General features: G+C 32.2%; 1 protein-coding gene across 2 annotated transcripts; it reads right to left on the bottom strand.

The window, feature by feature from the left end:
• Positions 1 to 1,590: 1,590 nt before the first annotated feature.
• On the bottom strand, positions 1,591 to 21,051 carry LOC148626680 (replication factor C subunit 4-like). 2 transcript variants are annotated; one of them, XM_088570860.1, is made up of 11 exons: positions 20,967 to 21,051; positions 13,869 to 13,991; positions 11,893 to 11,971; positions 9,873 to 9,952; positions 9,322 to 9,438; positions 7,187 to 7,256; positions 6,021 to 6,215; positions 4,885 to 5,010; positions 4,300 to 4,380; positions 3,052 to 3,168; positions 1,591 to 1,997 (listed from the first exon to the last, which is right to left on the bottom strand). In XM_088570860.1, the coding sequence occupies exons 2-11, from the start codon at positions 13,976 to 13,978 to the stop codon at positions 1,899 to 1,901; spliced, it is 1,074 nt and encodes a 357-aa protein (XP_088426986.1). In that variant the 5' UTR covers positions 13,979 to 13,991; positions 20,967 to 21,051; the 3' UTR covers positions 1,591 to 1,898. The 2 variants fall into 2 exon arrangements, with proteins under 2 accessions (XP_088426986.1, XP_088426987.1); XM_088570861.1 differs by having other exon boundaries at positions 20,850 to 20,988.
• Positions 21,052 to 21,161: the final 110 nt, after the last annotated feature.

The raw sequence follows: 21,161 nt of genomic DNA, 5'->3' as shown, positions 1-21,161 counted from the left end.
TGAAAATTTGTCCATGACGACAACCACGGAAGCCAAGTGATGGCATAAGCTTACTTTTGGCCAGGTGAGCCAAAAAAAAAAATTGCTGATCTGAATACAGACATAATTATCGTTATGTGACAATATAGCAGCATATGTAAGTTTGTTAGGTGGGTTTTTCTACATCACGAATCACTATACTATTGGCAGTGTTGGAATTTTTGGACTGGTACTTAATTGCAAAGTACAGCATGTTGAATTTTGCTTACTTGGGACATACTTAAGCATTGACTTGCAGTTCATTATGGACACAACTGGTTCCACACAATATTGCATAAAACTTGAAATTCAATTAAAAGTGTTAACAAGTTCTGCTTAAAAGGTGCTTATCGAAGACAATGGCCTTCAATCATTATAATTTAATGAACTGTTATCACAGAGATATTTCTCGCCTGTTGCAACAGACAGTTAATCAAATGTTATGTTTTCACTAACTTTTTATATCATTGACAATTTATCATATCTATACACCACTCGACAACACCTAAGTGGACAGATTCCTCAGATATAGTTTATTGTTTGCACTAAAGGAACTGGGATGAAGTGATGTTTCAGAAATGTAAAGTTTGAAAATCAATAGAACTTGACTGGGGGGAGCATACACATATTAGCATGGAAAAGATAAGGAACCATAAGGTTGTGATGCTGTGTAACTACTTCCCAAATATATTGACCTAGTACAAAAGATTCATGCTTAACTGACCTTATCAGAAAACTTAACATTAAAATCTTGACATCAATTTTCAAAGATTGGAAATCATAGATGAGGGCATTTGCAAGAAACATTTACAGAATTGTGATATAGCGATACGAATGCAACTGCATACCACTTACGGTTGACCTAGCACAAGTGGTTCATATTAAACTGACTTAATAGAAAACATAACAAAATAATACTATGGACGCCAATGCCGTAAAAGCAATAACATAGTCTCTCTTTCCATCACAGGCAAAACAAATACAATGAAAAATGAGAAATTCTCTCCTTGAAGCCAGACATGAAGACATTATACCAAAATAAATGTTAAAATCCCTCAATGACATTAAGTTATTGAAGGATATGAAAGCTGATGTACAACAGTATAGTATCCAAATTGGATCATCTTCAAATAGTATATGGAAATGAAATATGAGAAATGAGAAGTACTGTGAGAAAGTTCACTACAGAATTCTCTACACAAAAGTTCAATTATCTTCCTTTGGAGTCCACAAGCAGTAATTATATTCATATACAATGCTCAATCTTCCTATTAAATTTCATCAAAATAGATTGAGGAGTATCAAAGGAGTTGCGCTTACAAGAAATGTTGACAGATGTGATTTCTTAAACCCACTCGACTTTGTTAGCAGAGGTATAATGAAAGCTGTAAAAAATGTAGAGGTAATATACCAAAAAAATTAAATGGCTACAATTCATGAAATATTGAAACTAATTTGCTGTTAAACACTCTCCTGCTAAGAAATGGGCCATTAAAAAGAATATGAGGAAGGTGGTAATTTTATCAATAGATGAGCTCTATGATAATACTGGTGTATAAAAACCAACTGGAATTGAAGTGTATCAATTTATATAAATAACCTATAATATATCTATTCACTATCGTCACAAGTTTCTTCAAGTGTTTAAAATAATCATCATATGATTCCTCTGTAGCATTGCATCAAAATACTCGCAGCATTTAATAATGTTCCCTCACAAGAGTCAACTGGAAAATAGTCCAATGGACACTGGTTCAAAGTTCATTGCTACATACTTTGTGGGGTAAAAATAAATGTCCATCATAATGTACATTCATTATCAATGATCTTACAAAGATTGCAATCTGTATTATTCGTAAATCCTAGTGAGAATGAGAGCATCATTTATCGCCATGACAAATCTGTTGCATCATCGTTGAAAACAAAGCCATCAGTTGTAAGTATTCGTCAGCCCCATCAATTAAACACTTGTCAACAACCTAAAAATAATAACATAATGTGATAAAAAGTTTATTTTCGCTTGTACGTCAATAAGTTTTACACATCTGTATAAAAATTAGAAAATCTTATAGTCAAACCTCCGACTTGTAAATATCTGACGGCAATTCCAGAAATGAATGTAGAGGGGGATCAAGAGGCACTTTTTATTTAACCCCACCATGCATACAATTACAATTGATTAATTTTTTTCATCACTAAATCCAAGTTCATAATATTAAGCACCCATCAAAATTTTAATAAAGGTGTCCCCCCACCTCCCTCACAATAACTTTCTTGAAATATTTTATGACCCCCCCCCAAAAAAAATGTTTTCGAAAGCTATAACATTTTGGGATATTTTATTTCATCCTATTGTTAAAATGCATACCTATTAACCTTTGGAATAGTTCATGAGGGAGATGCTACCTCACTGACAGTGTCTCATGTGGAAAATTTGAACATAAAAGCATATTTTTAATGTAAAAATTCAATTATTCAATATTATTTTTCAATGAAAATATAGTAATTGTAACCAAATTTCTCCCACAAATCTTAACATTTTAATGTGGGAGATTCTAAATTTTTCAATGATTGTGTTGGAGTCTTCTCTAATGTGGGAAAGGAGAGTTAACAGATAGGAAATGTTGTAGGAGAAAGTTTAGAGGAACTCATTGTATATTTCTCAACAAAAAAAAAACTAAAAAAAAAAAAAAAGCAACAAAAAACAACTGTAAGAGTTATTGGCTTCCTTCTAACAATACAAAGCATACAATGTTCTCATATTTGAACTCTTTCAAAAGGAAATTGGACATGGACATTGTCATTCATTTCATTTGATTCTGAAACTTCAACACACCTCGTTTTACTCGAGGGCTGATTCAGGACTTTCATTAAGAGTGTTAATCAAATTAAAAGCCAGGCGAAACAAGGCAAGAAAACTCTACGGGTTCAACTTGGGAAAATCAAGTTTCATGCAAATTTCTTTCCCAGACTTTAGGGATGGGTGGGCATACACAGGGTATGCTCCCTTATGAATCCATGCCTTTTACTTACAGCTAACTTATCAAGAATAACAGATTTCTGTTTATCTGTGAGTGACTCCATTTCTACTAGTTTATCATGTAATTGGGTTATGACCTGCATTCCAGAATGACCTTCCATCATTGTGTTCTGAAAAAAAAAAAGAAAAAAGAAAGAATATACTCTTCTAATAATATGGAGCCCTGAAATTTATGTCTAAGATTGTATTAATTGGCTGCACATGGTAAACTGCCGAAAAGAAACACATGAGAAAAATATGATCATGTTTAATAGCAGCCAATATTTACATATGAGAATCATATGACTATAGTCTGATTTTATAAATCTTCAAAATAATTTTAACAATTGATGTAAAGAAAGACAAAAACCCATGTGGGCAGGCTACACTACAATGATAGGTCACAACTAAATCATGTGACATCAACTCATTTAAATATGTCTGTATGATACAGAATACAACAAAATCGAAAGTCAGGACATTTCCAGTTTTGGTTGTAGCTCAAATATCACATTTTTCATTTAAAAACATACTTTTAAGAAATAAAATTGTATTAAACAATCAAAATAAGTATCAAAATAATCATTTTCAGCTGTAAAAGCATTTGATAAGGAGAGTTTGACAAAAAGCACTTTGTTACTGTTTGGTTTTTAGTTGTTTCATTTTAATCTCTAACCATGTTTTAAAAGAAGGAAATATAGTACAACCTTTGTTCGAAACATGTTACTATAACATTTGAACATGATTTGAAGAAAATATTCCTAAAAATTCAATACTAAAATATGTATTTGGTATTTGATTATTAGATAAAAATTTCTTTTACATCTGGTTTGTTTGTTTACCATGAGCAATGTCTTTTCTTGCACCAAAATCTTTTATTTCATGGCCAATTATTATATATTAATGCATATCATGCAGCCCCATGTTCAAGAAATATTTTCTATGTAAAAATGTGCTCATAACACACACCAAAATAAGGCACATTAATTCCTAATTTGGGGAAAATTTCAGTGGGATATGAATGTATGATTTTCTCAAAAAAAAAAACAACAAAAAAAACCAGAGTTGAATTTAGAAAGGACAACTGTTATGTTAAAATATGTAAATGTAGATGGAAAAAGCAGCGTTGTTCAGTGGCTTTTTCTTCACCATTAATCACTTAAATTTGGACAGTGTCTGAATTTTAAATGGGCTGGTACTTAATCAAAACGTTTCCATATTGATGGAATCAAGGTACAATATACATTTAACTTTACACAAACCTTAACTTCTTCTTCTAACTTCTCATAAGAGTCGGTGCTACATACTTCTACCAGTCTGTCAATTACTTCATCATGGATTACCTGAGCACAAAAATACAACTTCATCATGGATTACCTGAACACGAAAATAAAGCGTGAGAACAGAGTAAAACCTACCATAACCGAAGCCCTTTAGACTGTATGTTTATGTTGAGATAGGTGTTTCGTTTACAATGGTTCATAACATGATGAAATGATTTATTTTTTCAATTATTTTTTTAATTTCAGATTTCCACTGGAATGTTCCAAATGGAGATAACTTTTCCCCAAACAATACCTCTTCTCTAACTTGACAAATCCAGTTTTCCCCTTGACAAAGTGAACAGGACAAAAACAAATATCTTCACTTCACAGAAATTTCACTTACTTCAGGTGACAGCAAATAAGAATTCCAGAACACTATAATATGACATGTCCATTCAGAAATAAAAAACATGAACAAGAGTAAAACAGTATACCCCTATCCTTTGGAGCGGGGTATATACAAAAAAGATAGTTTGTATGGATCCTTTTCTAATTCTCAGTTCATCCATACTAAGAACTTACACCAGCTATTTCATAAATATCTTTTTTAGTAATTTCCTCCTCTCCTTTAAGTCTGGCAGCACTCTGGAGATATGTTATAGCCTTTCTAAGATCTCCCTCTGATGTGTACATCAATCCATGAACTGCCTGAAAGATTTAACTTTGACATTGAACCTCATTATAAATCAAAAAGATAACTATGATAATTAACAAAGAAATACAAGAGGAATGGAAAAGTGAATATTGGCAAAATCGGTGGTAAATACATTGTAAAAATGAAAACTGCCAATTCTGCTACCATATACCCCAGAACAAAAATCACAGACTAAAAATCAATTAATCTAACTTTTTAAATTTATCTAATTTCATAGAATGCTCTGTTTAATATTGTAAAAAAAAACTGTATTTCATTGGAAAAGACTTCTTTATCAATTTGTGTCCTATCCCATTTGTCGACTGATGGATGAATTGTGGTTCAATGTCCTATGGCACCGATATTTCATGTATTTCAGGATGAGAACATGTGTTCAATCATACACTGTTGACAGGAACATATGTTTAGGACCAGTATTGAAATATATTGCTATTTTGCCATTTTAACTGATTAACTGCATATTTTGCCCTAGATCAAAGGAAAATATACACCTTTAATGTTCAAAATCATCAGGATCATTTGTATACCTATTAATATCCTAATGAGCGAGTATCATATATTTATATTTTAATTGAAAACATGTTTTACCTACGTTTTTCATGGTGGTCCAAGCATAAAAACAATCACATGAAAAACAAGTTTATCATATGTTCAGAAACATAAATGAAAAAGATATTTTGCAATTTTTCCTGTCTAACAGACACCTATATGAACTAGTCTAACATGATGATCTGACATTTCATGTGCTATCTAACAGAAGGAACAACACATCTGTAAGTATGACTCCCAAAACTGTGTCAACAAGTTAATCAAATAAAATATCTGTTTACTACTGTATTAAAATGTATAAATTTTCATGGTGTAGTAATTTTTTCTATTTTTGCAGTGATCAGTTAAGCTTGCAAAAAGTAGCCCTTAAATTGATTTTTAACACTTTAAATAATCTATTTTTGAAACCAAAAATATGTTTACGGTAAACTTTATATAATGCCTCATTATTTACCTCATCTTCACATCTAATATTTTCTTTCTCGCATATTTCCTTCAGCCTCTTTGTTAGTATATCCTCTGCTAATGGTTTAAACCTGAACTTGGCACATCTTGATGTGATGGGTTCTATAATTCTACTGACATAATTACAGATCAGGCAGAATCTAGTTGTCCTAGACTGTTTTTCCATTGTACGTCTCAAAGCTGCCTGAAATTTATAGCTAATGATAATTAAATAATGAATTTAATACAAGGTCAACAAAGCTAAAATTGGCAAAATCAGAAATATACAGTAACAATAGAATCATAAAGGAAAATTTGGGTTTGAAAAAGCTGAATTCTGCATTAAAGCAGGAGAAAATCATGTCTACCAGTCAAGAATGGTTTGATTCACATTGTTATCATACAGACATGATTTTATAAGCGGAAATTGAAAAAATCTAGTAATATAGAGTAAGAAAAGAATCCTAACAGTAAAATCCGATTTGAAATAGCGGAATTCCACTAAAAAGCGGAAAAAAATCATGTCCGTTTCATAGCAGTCATTTGTGAATTTAATGCATTTACTTTGCAGGCCATGGACATTTATTCAATGCCTTACATGCACTACCAAGTGCTCAGAGGTAACTCCCTATTTTTCTCATACTGGGTCAATGACCTATCCTTGTGACATGAAATGGGTGATTTCAAAGATTAAAATGGGCCAATAATATGAATAATGCATTATTTCCTTGCAAAAAATGGGCCACTGACCCATGCCTCCCTACTTTTCCAGTCATCTTTGTATTTTTAATGCGAAGACCCATACCCCCTCCCAATGTGATCATTAATTGATGACAAAATTTTTACCAGCAAATAGTGATACAGAAACTATACAACAAACTGAAACAATCAAGGCAATTAATATCCTTTTGAAATGTCATGAAACAAAAGTTTTTTTTTCTTTACAAACAGGGACTATGAAGCAACTTACAATAAATTTTCAGTAAATAAAGAGTAACATATAACTCCCTAGTTTATACTGAAATTTTCCCTTTTTTCTGTATGCATATGAACTATAGTAACACCTTAAATATTCATACCGCTACAACTTTTAACACTTTACACACCCTAGTCAGGTCATGCCATATGGGAGGTGCAAAATCCTGTCTACCAAAATAATAATAATTTTAACCATACCTGAGCAGGCCTTGTCATTGAGTCAGCTTCATCAAGGATGACTATTTTGAACGGAGGACATGGTTTACCACTGAAAAGAGGTGAAACTTAATTTTTAAATTATACACAATACATGTGAGGGTTTCAATTATTTCATGTTTTACTAACATGAATTCTTGTATTAATTACAAGTTTCAACATGGAAGAAATTAAATTTTTTAAAGAGAAATACATCCCAGTTCAAATACTGAATGGCCATTTTTTTGGCCTGTGCAAAATTGGCAATTATTAGACAAAAAGAAACACAAACAATTATGGCATATGGTTAGTGGTGCACAAAGTACTTTGCCTAGAGTAAACATTTGGTTGAATGTATTTTGGCCTTTTTAGACAGACTGCTAAAATATGCCAAAATTGGCACCCTGCTAAAATTTGCCATACAGTATCCTATTAAAAAAATCTACATATTTCCTGCCAACCTACTAGTGGTATGAATTTGATGAGCACTGTGAGTGAGTTTAAAGGTATAAGTTGCATGCCATAGCATAAGCCCCAAAAAAATATATATGCGAGTTTACTGTACCCTGCTGAAAAAAAAGTAGGGTTGGTAGGTTGATTTCATTTTTTTAAACTATGTTTGTATATTTGTATTTCTGTTGAAGATATCAGATACTCAGATACTTAAAATGTTTCTCTGATGTTTAGTAACAGTTTTATTGCCAAGTCAATAATAGTTGTTATTTGCAACATCTTGTTCATGCACCAATGTATTAAAATCATTCTAGGATTGATTTAATTTTGAATTTTAAGTGTGAATCTGTAGATCCAGATTTAGTAGAGGCATGTGTATTGATGAGTTGTTCTATTTCAGTGAATAAAAAATATCTGTCAACATGACTATGTTTTATCATTTAAATTTTAAAGATAACTTCCTTGTCTTCATCAATGAACAAAAAGTATAAAGAAAGGTACAAATGTTCATGTATGCATGTAAAATGCACAAGTTATTTTGTTGTGTCTGATATTACTGCAAATCAAATTATGTTAGGTATTTAGAGACAAGCTAAAAATCATTTTGACTATAAACAACAAATGAAATCATTATACAGATAGTGGTGTTTTATTGAATGTACCCGGTGTAAATAATTTTCAATAATACAAACTGAAATAAATTCTGTGATTTCACTCTCAAACTTTCTCACAACTTTGACATCCATCCGCCAATCACAGAATTTAAACATCATGTTGAAAATATTTATAAATTATGAAGAAATTTTTTTATAATAGATTAATCAATTGATTATTGTGAATAACCAAAATACAATCACTCCTACCAAGAACGCCCGAGGATTTAACTTGTGCAAAATACCAGTTCTACACACTCTTTCAATCTATGCGTTCTTTGGCACTCTTGATAAAATTTGGTTATTCACGCTTTCCAATTAATTATTCTATTAATATCCAATGCAACTTGGAAAATAAACATAAAATGTATGTTTTTATATTATAGAACTACCCGGCTACAGATTGGACTCATAGGTCGCCATGTTTGTTTGAATTTGTAATAGACAAAACCGGATGCGAATGCAGAAAAATTTGCAGAATTTTCATTTTCTGCCGATTTTTCCAATAAAAATGATAAGGTCGCCGTTGGAAAATAGGGTCGGTTGGGGTGCCATAAACACACACATATATATCTATTTTGCCAAATCCAGAAGTTTGGTATCTCCACTGAAAATTCTCTGACTATAATTGTCTTTATTCATGCACACCACTATATGAGGCCCAATCTTCATAGTAGCTTAAAATATTTTAGGAAGAGTTGTGCTTACAAGGTTTATGGATGACAACAATGCAGATAGACAAATGGATGGAAAAACAAACCGAGTGACTCCTTTAACCCTTCTGAATTTTTTTTCTGAAAGAGAATGAGTGAAGTTTTATAGATATTTGCCAAAAAAAAAAAAAGCCCATGGGTTCCATACAGACAGATTTTCTTTTAAAAGAAATTAGTGAAATCCCTTAAGTATATTTCAATACCAGTAAATCATTCAAGAATTGTATTAATTGATAAATAAAAGGACAGAAATACCATAATATGTTGTTCAAAAGATGAGTGTTTAAAATCCATGACTAATAAAAACCCCAAGACTTACTCAGGTCTAGTTCCACTTGCTGTGAGTTGAGCAAAAGTTTTGACTTTTTCTCTGACAACATCAATTCCTCTCTCATCAGATGCATTTAGTTCAAGTACTCTCTGCTTATACATGTCTCTAAAAATAGAAACAAAAATCATACAATATTACAAGCATTATAGAATAATATGAGCAATAAAATCAGAATAGTGAAATCTGTATACTTTTGTTTTGTATCGTAAGGCCTAAAGAAATTTCTGTTCCTGCTAATATCATATATGTATATTGTCTTGCCTCTTGCCTATATTTTTGTTGTCTGTAATGAAGATGCCCTAAATCAATTTTCTTGTGTTTGTTTCTTATGTTCTTCCATTCTGGTGATGCATGTATGATATGTCTAAATGGTATTAATTTCATTGTTTAGAATATACTATAAAAATTAATTAATTAATTAAAATAAATACGCTAAATTATTGTGTTTAAACTTATAACCTTGAAGAAAAAATACCATTTACTTGAAATTGTCATTTTAATGTCATTAAAAGCATAAAAATCATCAATAAAATCCTTACCCAAAGAGCTCCCTGGATGCTGCCAGGATAGTAGATGTCTTTCCAGTGCCAGGTGGGCCATAGAACAACAAGTTAGGTAACTGTGAATAAACATTGTTAATGAACAGAAACTTGTTTATACTACATCAAGACATTCAGTATTTATGGTTGTACTGTTTTTTAAAATGATATGTAAAATCCTGATTTTTTGTGGTTTTCATGGGTAGGTCAAACCACAAAATTTGGTTCCCATCGAAAAGGTGATTTCCATTTATGTGCACACTGAAAACCTCAAAACTACAATTCAAGAATACACTTGTGTTTCTTTCCTAATCCACAAAAATTGGTATCCACAAATTAAAGTACTTTCACAGTAACAGATTTCACTATTCAAGTATTCTATTTAGTACAAAATGTACTTCTTAAAAACTAGAAAAACAATACATGTAAGCAATGATCACTTAATTTATACCCCTCCCTCCTTTACCCCATTTTATATAACATACACTTTTTGCAGTGATCTAGGATTTTTCAAAATTTAAAAATTTCCACAGGAAAACTCTAAATGAAGATTAACTTTCCCATACTTGAAGTTTGCTTTCCAAACTTAACAAATCCTTTGAAAAATTTGAACTTCCTACTGATCGAAGGGAAAATTGGGCACAATAATCAATTTTCCTACACCCAAATTGCCCTTGCCCCAGGTGACGGAAAAGTGGAATCCTAGAACAATGTTTTGTTCACCAAATTGATTTGGATCAAAAGACGAAAAAGAATGCGCACAGTTGTATTATGTAATTAAGATTCTGTGAAAGTTTTATTAAGTTCTATTCAGTGTTGTAGGAGGAGTAACAGAAAAGAGATGGGTACCCCATGTCCGCATATACATAAATAGTACCCCATGTCCGCATATACATAAATAGTACCCCATGTCCGCATATACATAAATAGTACCCCATGTCCACATATACATAAATAATACCCCATGTCCACATATACATAAATAGTACCCCATGTCCACATATTCATAAATAGTACCCCATGTCCACATAAATAACTAAGTCCATGTTTTGCTATGTGATACCCCTGAATATAATTTTAATCAAACTCTGAAATAGGAGGAAGAGGTGCACAATGGGAATATGTAATAAAGACTCTGTGAAAGGTTCATTCAATTCTATTCAATGGTGATGGAGGTGCAAACAGTAAGAGATGGGTATCCCAAAGAAAGGAAGTTTTTTGTCCCTAATTCCTACAAATCACAACCTCCAAAATATATATCCATACCTTCCTTTGGGGTATGGCACTTTGTGGTACAATTTAAAACAGATCCATATACTCATAGTAAAGTTATTATCCAGACATAAAAAAATCATTGTTTCTGGCCCCTTTTACTTAATCCACTTGTCACAATCCCAGAAATCACTTCCAGCCTTCCTTTCAAAGAAATCCATTCACCAATAGACTGAATAGTCAAGTTAATTAGACATCAGGAAAATGATTCTTTCCAGCCTTTTTTAGCCCTTCTATCCTAGAAGGGTCCAGTCTTAATCCCCCAAAATCAATACAAGTTTGACCTTTGTGGTATAGAATATTGTGGAACAATAACAAAAACCTCCATTATATAATTTCACTTGAGTTTTATACATGTAGTTGAATTCGATAAAATCCTAGTTTTTAGACTCTTAGGCCCCAAATTAAAAAATAGTAAGGGCCATAACCCCCAAAATCAATACCAACCTTCTTTTTGTGGTTTGGAACCTTGGTATAAAATTGTACAAAGATCAAATAACTGATGCTAAAGTAATTGCATGAAAACTCAGTTTCTACAGACCAGCATGACATGGACGATAACAGCACCATGCCATTACACAAATTACATATTTGCAAATTTTTTTTTTAATCATGAAAAAATCATTACACACATAACATTCTGAACTTGCAGGACCGATGTCCTGTCATAAGGCTTTACACTTTTATGAATGTTGGTGAAAGCAAAAGGCAACTAATGCAATACTTGATTTATATGATGTATACCTACATCAGCATTTTGTAGTGATTTTTTTAGAACAGCTACCACTTCATCCTGGTAAGCAACATCGTCTACACATTTTGGTCGACTGAAATTAACAGAATCATGACTCATGAGAAAAGAGAAAAATATATATATACAAAATATCATGAAACCAACAAAACCTGATTGTTCACTTATGCCTCTACATGTACTTTTAAAATAAATCCCAGCATTTCTTGAAATCAAAAATAACAAAAAACAACTTATAAAAAAGCAAATTTCATTTAGAGAAGGCCTTGATATAACTCTAGTCTGATTTTGACCATGTTCAAATGGAGCCTTTAGCATTCACCTACGCATAGACAATGCAATACTTACTATGGTTTCATTATTATTTGTGGGTATTTATTTTTGTGGGCGATGTGGAGCCATGAAATCAAGAATTCAACAAACAATTAGCAGGAAAAGCCATATCGAGCAGTCAACATCCTATCAACATTAATCTGTTTAATTAAACAACAACCCAATGTTTATCAGACCTTATTAGCCTTGGGTTACTTTTGCTTGTGTTATGTCAGTGTTAACCTTAATATATGGTTAGAGTGAGGCTTATTCCATCCCTCCACCACTAATGAATGTTATTAAGTGTAATTCTGTACACTTAGGGTTTTAACTTTTCATTCAACTTAAACCTACATGTAGCAATGGTGCATGAGTATTTTAATCACAAGAATCTTGACCAACATAATGTAATAGAACTTATAATTTATTGTGTAACACATTACTGCAAAAAACTTAATGCTTACAAAATGTTTGTTTTTAATATCCAACATTGGTAATACATTGTAATTTTACCAGAAAAACAGAAAAATAGTCAATTTAAAAAAAAACATGACTGGAAATCGGAAGATTTTTTACAAAGTTGAGTAAAATGTTAAAAGTTTATGAACAACTTAAATGCTAAATGATGCATTCATACAAGTTGGACCTACAAGCAAATGAAGTTAGTTGCCCAACACTAAAAATACATGTATGTCTGTTTCCTACAACCCTACCTACCGTAAACATTTTATGGCCATTTCGTCTCAAGCACTGTTAAAGTCTAGCTTGTTTCCCCATTCACTCAATGTAAAATGTTTTTGAAAAATAAAATAATTACCCTACCTACATATACCTACCCTATTTTTTTTACCTTGCTGGTGGCAGGAAACAAGACTAGTCCTTCATTTTTTGGCCCAATATTAAATCAGAGTTTGAATTTAAAAATCAAATCAAGTAGGACAATATGTCTATAAAGAAATAAACCAATGTCACTGTATTTGGAATTTATACCAGTACATAATGTTTAATTTCATACATGTACAAGTAGTTGTTTATCTAAGAATCATGCAGGTGTTTCATAGGTCATAAGATCACATATTCATGATGATAAAATTCAAATATGTTTTTTTAATTGTACAGAACAGTAAGTGGAATGGACTTTCATTTTTTTAAAAGGAGACAACTCTAAATTGGTAAACACAGCCCAAAATAACTTTTACCAAAAATCTTTTTAACAAGAATGCTTTATATATACATGTAAACATTGGGTCTATTACATCAGGAACTAAGGAAGTGACGGTTTATCACTAACACATTGTAAATAAAGAAAGGCCTCATCTCATGAAAAATGTCGTACTGTTAATAGTATCGATTTTTTTATGTTAAAAAACATTCAGTTGAGGGGTTCTTTAAATACCATCCAGCTACCAAATCATGACGGTTAAAACTAACAAACAAATGTACATGAGGAACATAGAAAACATATAAACTACAAGGTCTTATTATTTTAGGGGGTGTAAAAATATGAATTATCTTGTTAGAGACTTCCACAATGCTGAAATTAAAAGGTGTAGTGTGGTGGGATGTTCAAATTTAACAATTTTGTTAATTTGTATCAACAGAGATTTCACAGTGCTGATATTTAGACAAAGAACGCAATGGATACTACTATTATTACTTACTATTTCTCGACCCATGGAATGTGTTTACTTGTTTCTTTAGAAGATTCTTTTCGAGAGGGCTTTTCTTTGGTCTTGGTAATTCCAGATTTGCCAGTTAAAAATGCCTGCATTTCCAATTGTTAACTAAAAAATGTAAACATACATATAAATTAGAGAGATGAAGGTTATCAAGGTCAAATAGGTGATGATTTATTTATTAGATTTCATTATTTTATCATAATGCAAGTGAAAAAGAGAGGTGTCATGCATGCACTAATACGGTAAAACATTCACAAAATATGATGCGACACAGTCTGTTCACACATTGTCCAACCTAAAACTAAGAATAACGCCCCTTTTAGGTTGAAAAAAACATGCTACATGTAAAAGTGTCCTCTCTCACGCTCCACTATTTTCAAACCGGAGAGTTAGGACCATAAATCTCAGTCTTGTATTCTTTGCCCAAAAGGCTTCTATAGTCAACCTTAAATTTTCATGATTTTTTTTTTTTTTTTTTCAAATAAGGATATTCAATTTAACATTTGACCAAATTTTTCCATTAAGAAAATGTCATAAATAATTTTTAGGTCCATTTTAGAAAAATAGGCACTAATTTTGGTACACCAGAACAGTTTAAACCAAAAAATAGACTTCTTCTACTTCCATGTTAATTTTGAATTCATAAAATAGACCTCTTTTCTCAAGCATTGTTTTTCATGAAAATACTGTCATTCCTAAAAAACAAGTTTTTGTGTCACAGCTTGATATTCACCCCGTACTTTTGATGAAAAATTATAATCATTTGTGAAAAAACAAAAACAGGAAAATGCAAAAAGATGGCACACTATATTTTTCAGCCTCCATATATTGACATACACCAGCTAAGGAATATGCAATAGAAGTGAGGTAGGACAGCCTTGCCAAAAAGATGGAAAAATTTTGCCATGCAAGATAATTGATAAACACTACTGACCTCTATTAAATAAATACAACTTCCCCTTAACAGAGATGAAATTCAGAAAATTTTTTACAGTATTCAACTTCCAACTTCTGAATGTTCACCATATTAAACGTCCACCAGTTCAATTGGTGGATACATGTAACTGATAGAACATTTCATTCCAACAGCCCCTCTAAGGAAATCTTTATTGATTCTTGAGCAGAATGTAATTTGAAATGAACACATCCAAATCTCTTTTTAGTATTTCAAAGCAGCTGCTTTAATGGGACTTGGTGTTTTAATTCATACGCATGTATTTCATCTGCAAAAAAGTTTGGACCGAAGTTTTTAAATTACCATTTAAAATATAATTTATGTATAGTTATATGAATTATACATCTGTTAAATAAAATTAATTCTTTCTTTAACACGTAAATTATGGAAATATTTACCAAGGATGGGTTTTTGTACTATTTTTTTTAAATATGTAATTCTACTAGTATTACATTTTTATAGTGTATTTACAAATTGAAATACTGTAAAGAATATAATTCATATTCAAAAATAATTTTATAAATACATGTATATTATATATATACAATTTGTATATATTTTAAATAAAACACAAAATAATGATAAAATTCATAGAAAAAAATCCATGAATACAAAATTCCTACATTTCTTAATCTTGAAAAAAGCACAAGAATTCTGCCTCTGACTTAATTAAAAAAAAAAAAAAAATTCTGACATCCCAAGTCAGGCAGGAATTTAAACGAATACTAAATATTGAATTGTTAAATAATGTTGGTTGCGTAAAATGATTACAAGCAATATGCGAAACATTCTTGAAACTTATAAAACATATGCAAGGGCCACATGCGCGTTATACATGTATCTTTCTATATGTCCACACTGAAACACATGTAGCTTTGAGCAAATTTAATTAAAAGAGGTTCCTTTAGAAGCCGTGTACACAATTTACTTTCTTCACCTAACTACCCGTATAAGTTCTCTCTAACACGTCTAAGATGGGGCAACACCCCAACTAATTCCAGTAGTAGTCATACATTAATTCAAGCGAATTTACGCATAAAAATGAAATGACACGGAACGGAATAAAACACACGGAAATTGATGATATCCGTTGAAAAGCTAAATAAATCAAACATTTTAACGTTTCGTTTGTTTTCTTTCATTTCTTGTTCTTTTCCTTTGTTCTGGTTTGGTCATCACTCGGCTGGCCTTCCACGAGACAGTGATCTTTCCATCTGATGATGTCACTTCTGTAGATGTTTTTTTCTTCTTACAGTCTTTCAAGAATTTTGAAAAATTTGTTGTTATCTGTTCTTCCAACTTCTGTCTCCACAAATTATCAGGACTACTGTATCTCTCTTCACTATCCATCAGTGTAATATTTCCGGTACCATACAGTGCATGTCTTGTGTCAATAAATTGTAGTCTGACAATACTGAAAAGTTTCTACACAAGGTCAGATGTTGTCTGCGGCTTCCAATTAACGACTTTGGTACTGTTTCAGGTGTAGCACAAATTGAGGAAACAAGTTGGTAACCACACAATGATGGAATAGTAATTGGCAACCTATGATTTGGTAGAACAAGACTCTCTCGACGAGCAAATATTTTTAAATATATGTGATTCATAAATTTATTATGTTACAAGCACATGTCAGTTTGCTTTGTTTTATGGTGTAAATATCATAAGGTTATAATGAACTCGTGTCCTATCTTACTTGTTCTACAAATAACTTCTTCTTATGAACAGAACAACATGCAAGTTTATTGTAATGCAAGCAATAAAGGTCAAAAAAGAGATCCAACCACAGGCCATTAATCAATTGTAATGAATTTCCATTTTATCATAGAGTTAACTGTTCTAACTATTTTAACAGCATTTCAATGTTAATTTCAGTGTATTTGTATGGCAAGCCGTTGTGGAATTTATTCTTCATTTATTGATATCAATAAATACTTATTAACATGTTAATAAATATTTATCAACATGTGCATAAATGATTTATTGATATCAATGAATAGATGAATTATTAACATGTTGACAAATATTTATTAACGTGTTGATAAATCATTCATTAATATCAATAAATAGAACCTATTATTAACATGTTAATAATTATATTTATTAACATGTTATTCAACCTTGTTCCGGAAGACTTGCATGCCGGGCAATATCCAATGTTATTGTCATTTTGGTACTTATCGATTTCGGCACATGACAACGGTAAACAAGATACCCGTAATATACACTATATTTTGTTACCAAACGGGTCTATGTGTGTATTCTGCTATATTATTCAGTATGAAATTGAAACAGTTTACTTCTACGACATGCTTAATTTATCAATAGTATATATAATAATAATTTTTAAGTATTAGAATAAATTATATAATTACGGTTGAAGAGTCCCATTCCCTTGAGAAAGTAATTCACTATAAGGGCACAACACAGCTTGGGTTTTGTTGTTGTTTTTTCTTCTTCAAAATTTACGACCCGATTAGTTTCCAATGAAATATGTTTGGTCTCAATTATCTAATAATGCAAATAACAGAACAATTATACCCCCAACAAACACACATGTATACAATATATTGATATATATATTTTTGTTATATTTTTTTTTTCTTAAATGAAAAAATGTCAGTGCCATGTAAAAAATCTGTAACAGTACATTTCATGTATATAGGGCATCATATACATATACATGTGACAGGTTTTGTTGAATAAATTCACTATTTATTGTGAAAATTGGCAATTGAAATTAAATACAGAGAAGACAAAAGTTCTGACATTTTCTTGTGGATGAATTCCACAAAACTTGATTTTTTTATGAACAATAATGAATAAGAAATATCTTCCTATATATTTTGCCAGAAGTGGTTCCCTCCTGAAAACACAAAAATATTTATATGACCAAGGTATAAAAGCTGTGTGACCTAACATACTAGCACATCACAATACACCTGGCTATCCGTGAAACCTTATTACACCTTACAACACGTGGAGTAGATACATACCTGAAAGTCATAGAGCTTTTATCATTTTGTTTCATTTACTCCATGCATTACTTTATTATCAAATATATGTTCTTATATATTTATTCAGTTATTGCATCAGATATATTTTGTTTTAACCACCTGTCCACATACGTGTATTCACTTTTCTTAACCGTGTCCTTGTCCATATTTATGCAAATTTTACTAGGCTTTTTTCTTCATACTTGAATTAACTTTATATCTTTCCTTACATTTTCATTTTTAAAAAATCTGCTGTCCTCCATTATGATATATGTTTGCTTTGACTGTCATAAAAGAATAAGAGACTTGAGATACTTGTATGCTTGTAGACTTCCAAATGTATAGACTGGCTTGTACATGTATCATGTAGCACACTGTCTAAAAATGGCTTTGTTTGCAATAAATGTTGCAACGCATTCTAGTTCTTGACATAATCTGGCAAAAATGGAAACACCGTTCTGAAATCAAATACAAGTAAATCTTCCAATTCTCTCCCAATTCCTATTTTGAAGGTTGGGAAGTCAATTGCCATTTGCTTTGTTTGCCCGAAAAAGAAACCTGGATTGAAATCAGTAAGTGCAGAAGCCAGGACGAACATTTTTATTAAGCAAAATATTATTGCTCCAGCTGGCACACGGTGTTGCATTGCTCACCTAAAAAATAACTTGGTAGATCCACCACTTGCAATGACAAAAGAGCGATATAAAAATACTTCTACCATATGACAACCGATGATAACATTGATCTTTTACAACAGTGTAGACCACATGCCTGTACATCTGCAGCATCAAAAAACATTAGACTTTGATAATCCTGTCTTACTGTCTAATACTCTCACTGGTATAGACAAGATATGATTCAATGACTTAGTATCATACTTAAACATACGCTCCTCGTCCATTAGTTCTAAACACTTAGCTCTGGGTATTTTTCTTGAAATTAAGAACATGATTATCCAATAAAGTACTTTCTACATTAATTTCTCTGTCCGGAAAAAGAATTGTTTCCAAAATATTCATGCTTTATCACCATCTAAACCAATACAATGAAAAAATCTGCAGTAGTACTTTAATATTTTGCATACAAAATGTGATTAATGGTTTTAGATCCTGACTTAGACTAGGGCTAAAAACCTGCTTTATAAATGCATCAAGAATGAATCATGGATACATGTGTCATGAATGAAGGGGTTACTTTGATGAATTTATCACTATACTTAATACTGTCGTATTTAAAAAAATTAGAAAAAAAAAATTTTTGGCAACCATTTTGGCTTTAATTTCAGAAAATTGGCGACAAAAACTAGCAGCTAGTGATTTTTCTGGCGACATAATTTAGAAAGCCAGAGCAGCCCCTGATTGTTGGCAACCTCCTCTTCCTTACCACCAATTTTTTTATATGAAACAAATCCGTGTGCTTAAAATTGCACCCCTCCGCCCTTGACAGATGGAACACTGAGTATAAAACCTGTCATAAACATTTTTAACCTTTGTTCAGCGTGAACAAGACCCAACACACCTGTATTAGGTCGATCAGTGTTGGAAACTCCCTGCCATGCTTTGTTTTGATAGTATGACATACATTGTAAACACCAACAACTGGAAAACTTTGCGCTTTAATTTTAATCTTCTGTGCGCTTGCTTACATTGTAAATGATAAGAAATACACTTTTCTGATCACGAATAAAGCACCTATGTGGCGGCCTCTTTGTCAACACGTTATTAATTCAGCCATTTATTGATATCAATAATTTGTTTGTTTGTTGGGGTTCAACGTCCAAGCAGCAATATTTCAGACGATGAACATGAAATGAAAAAGGGATGGGACACAAGGGCAACAGGGTCGACAAATTTAGATTACCACCAGAAAAAGGGAGGGATGGGTAGGGTCGGGCAATTTAGCCTTCTGTGGCAGAGCGCAAAGGTTCCTACTCCTATCGAACACCACAGCAGGGTTCTTTAATGTGCGAGGAACGTGGCATCTTTCCCAACACAGTGCACCACTATGGTTTGCGGTCAGGTTTTCCATATTATAGCCTGACAACGCCAGCATGTAACACGCTAGGGGTACCCCATTCCACCACATGGGGCACACATCCCAGTTGCTCTGTAGTCGCCGGCAAGGTTTCTGAGCACTATTTAGTCGCTTTTTACGACAAGCTTAGCGCTGCTGCAGGCCTATTCTTTTGACACCCGGACCTGCACGGGGATAATTAATTAATCAATAATTAATTATCAATATGTTGATCAATATTTATTAACATGATGATAAATCATTTATTGATATCATCCCGTGCAGGTCCAGGGGTCAAAAGAACACTAGCCGGGGGCTAGGGCACTCTGCCCACAGAGCAACTGGGTTGTGTGCCCCAGGTGGTGGAATGTGGTACCCCTGGCATGTTACATGTACATGCTGGGGTAGTCAGGCTATAATATGGAAAACCTGACCGCAAACCATAGTGGTGCACCGTGTTAGGAAAGATGCCACTTTCCTCACACGATGTAGATATCACACCGTAGGGCTCTGCCACAGAAGGCTAAATTGCCCAACTCTACCCACCTCTCCCTATTTCCAGTGGCAATCTAAATTTGTCAACCCCATTATCCTTGTGTCCCATCCCATTTCTCATTTCATCATTATTTCATGTTCATTTTATCATCCACTTCATGTTCATCGCCTGAATATAGCTGAAATATTGCTGTTCGGGCGTTAAACCCCAACAATCAATCAATCATTTATTCATATCAATAAATGCAAATTAATTGATATCAATAATTAATCCTTAGTATCAATAAATTTGGAATAAATTCCACATCGGCTTGCCATATAGTTGAATATATTTGAGTGTATTTGAGTATAAAGACGACCCCTATGAATCTATATGACTTAAGAGTTAATTTGTTTCTCTACTTTTATCGGTCTGTCACTAAATAGCCAATCGAGGGAAAGTTATTAACTAAAAAACACTTCATTAAGTGGTGAAAATATGTTTACAGCTTACAAAATATTCACCTGTTCAATGCCACCACAGAATAAGGATAACACATAAGTCTAAAGAAAAATCAAAATATGATCTGGGACCTCAAATTGATAAACAGTCCTCGAAATGATATGAAAATTATTACAAACCCAAGAAAGTTGTTACACAGACAATTATTTCCCGCCAAATCAAACTGAAAGTAGAATGAGGTTGAAATGGATAAAGGCTAGATAATGTAGGTTTTGTGGGGGCAAAAATATATTTTTGAAAAAAATATTTCATCATTATTTGAATTAAAAGTTGCATAAAAAATTAGCTTTTTAAATACTTAATAACTTCTGGTG

Source organism: Perna viridis, chromosome 2 (assembly GCF_037379345.1).
Source record: "Perna viridis isolate PV_CMFRI_1.1 ecotype Kerala chromosome 2, ASM3737934v1, whole genome shotgun sequence".
In the NCBI taxonomy this organism is placed as follows: domain Eukaryota; kingdom Metazoa; phylum Mollusca; class Bivalvia; order Mytilida; family Mytilidae; genus Perna; species Perna viridis.
Note: the sequence above shows the minus strand (reverse complement) of the source record. Positions and strands in the feature narration are given on the sequence as shown.

What these genes read in the sequence shown, in the direction of transcription:
- LOC148626680 (XM_088570860.1), bottom strand. Translation starts at nt 13,978, where the DNA reads ATGCAGGCATTTTTAACTGGCAAATCTGGAATTACCAAGACCAAAGAA. An exon ending in GCATCCAGGGAGCTCTTTGG is followed by an intron (nt 9,439 to 9,872) that starts GTAAGGATTTTA and finishes TTCTATTTTTAG; the next exon opens with AGACATGTATAAGCAGAGAG. An exon ending in GCAAGTGGAACTAGACCTGA is followed by an intron (nt 7,257 to 9,321) that starts GTAAGTCTTGGG and finishes ACCTCTTTTCAG; the next exon opens with TGGTAAACCATGTCCTCCGT.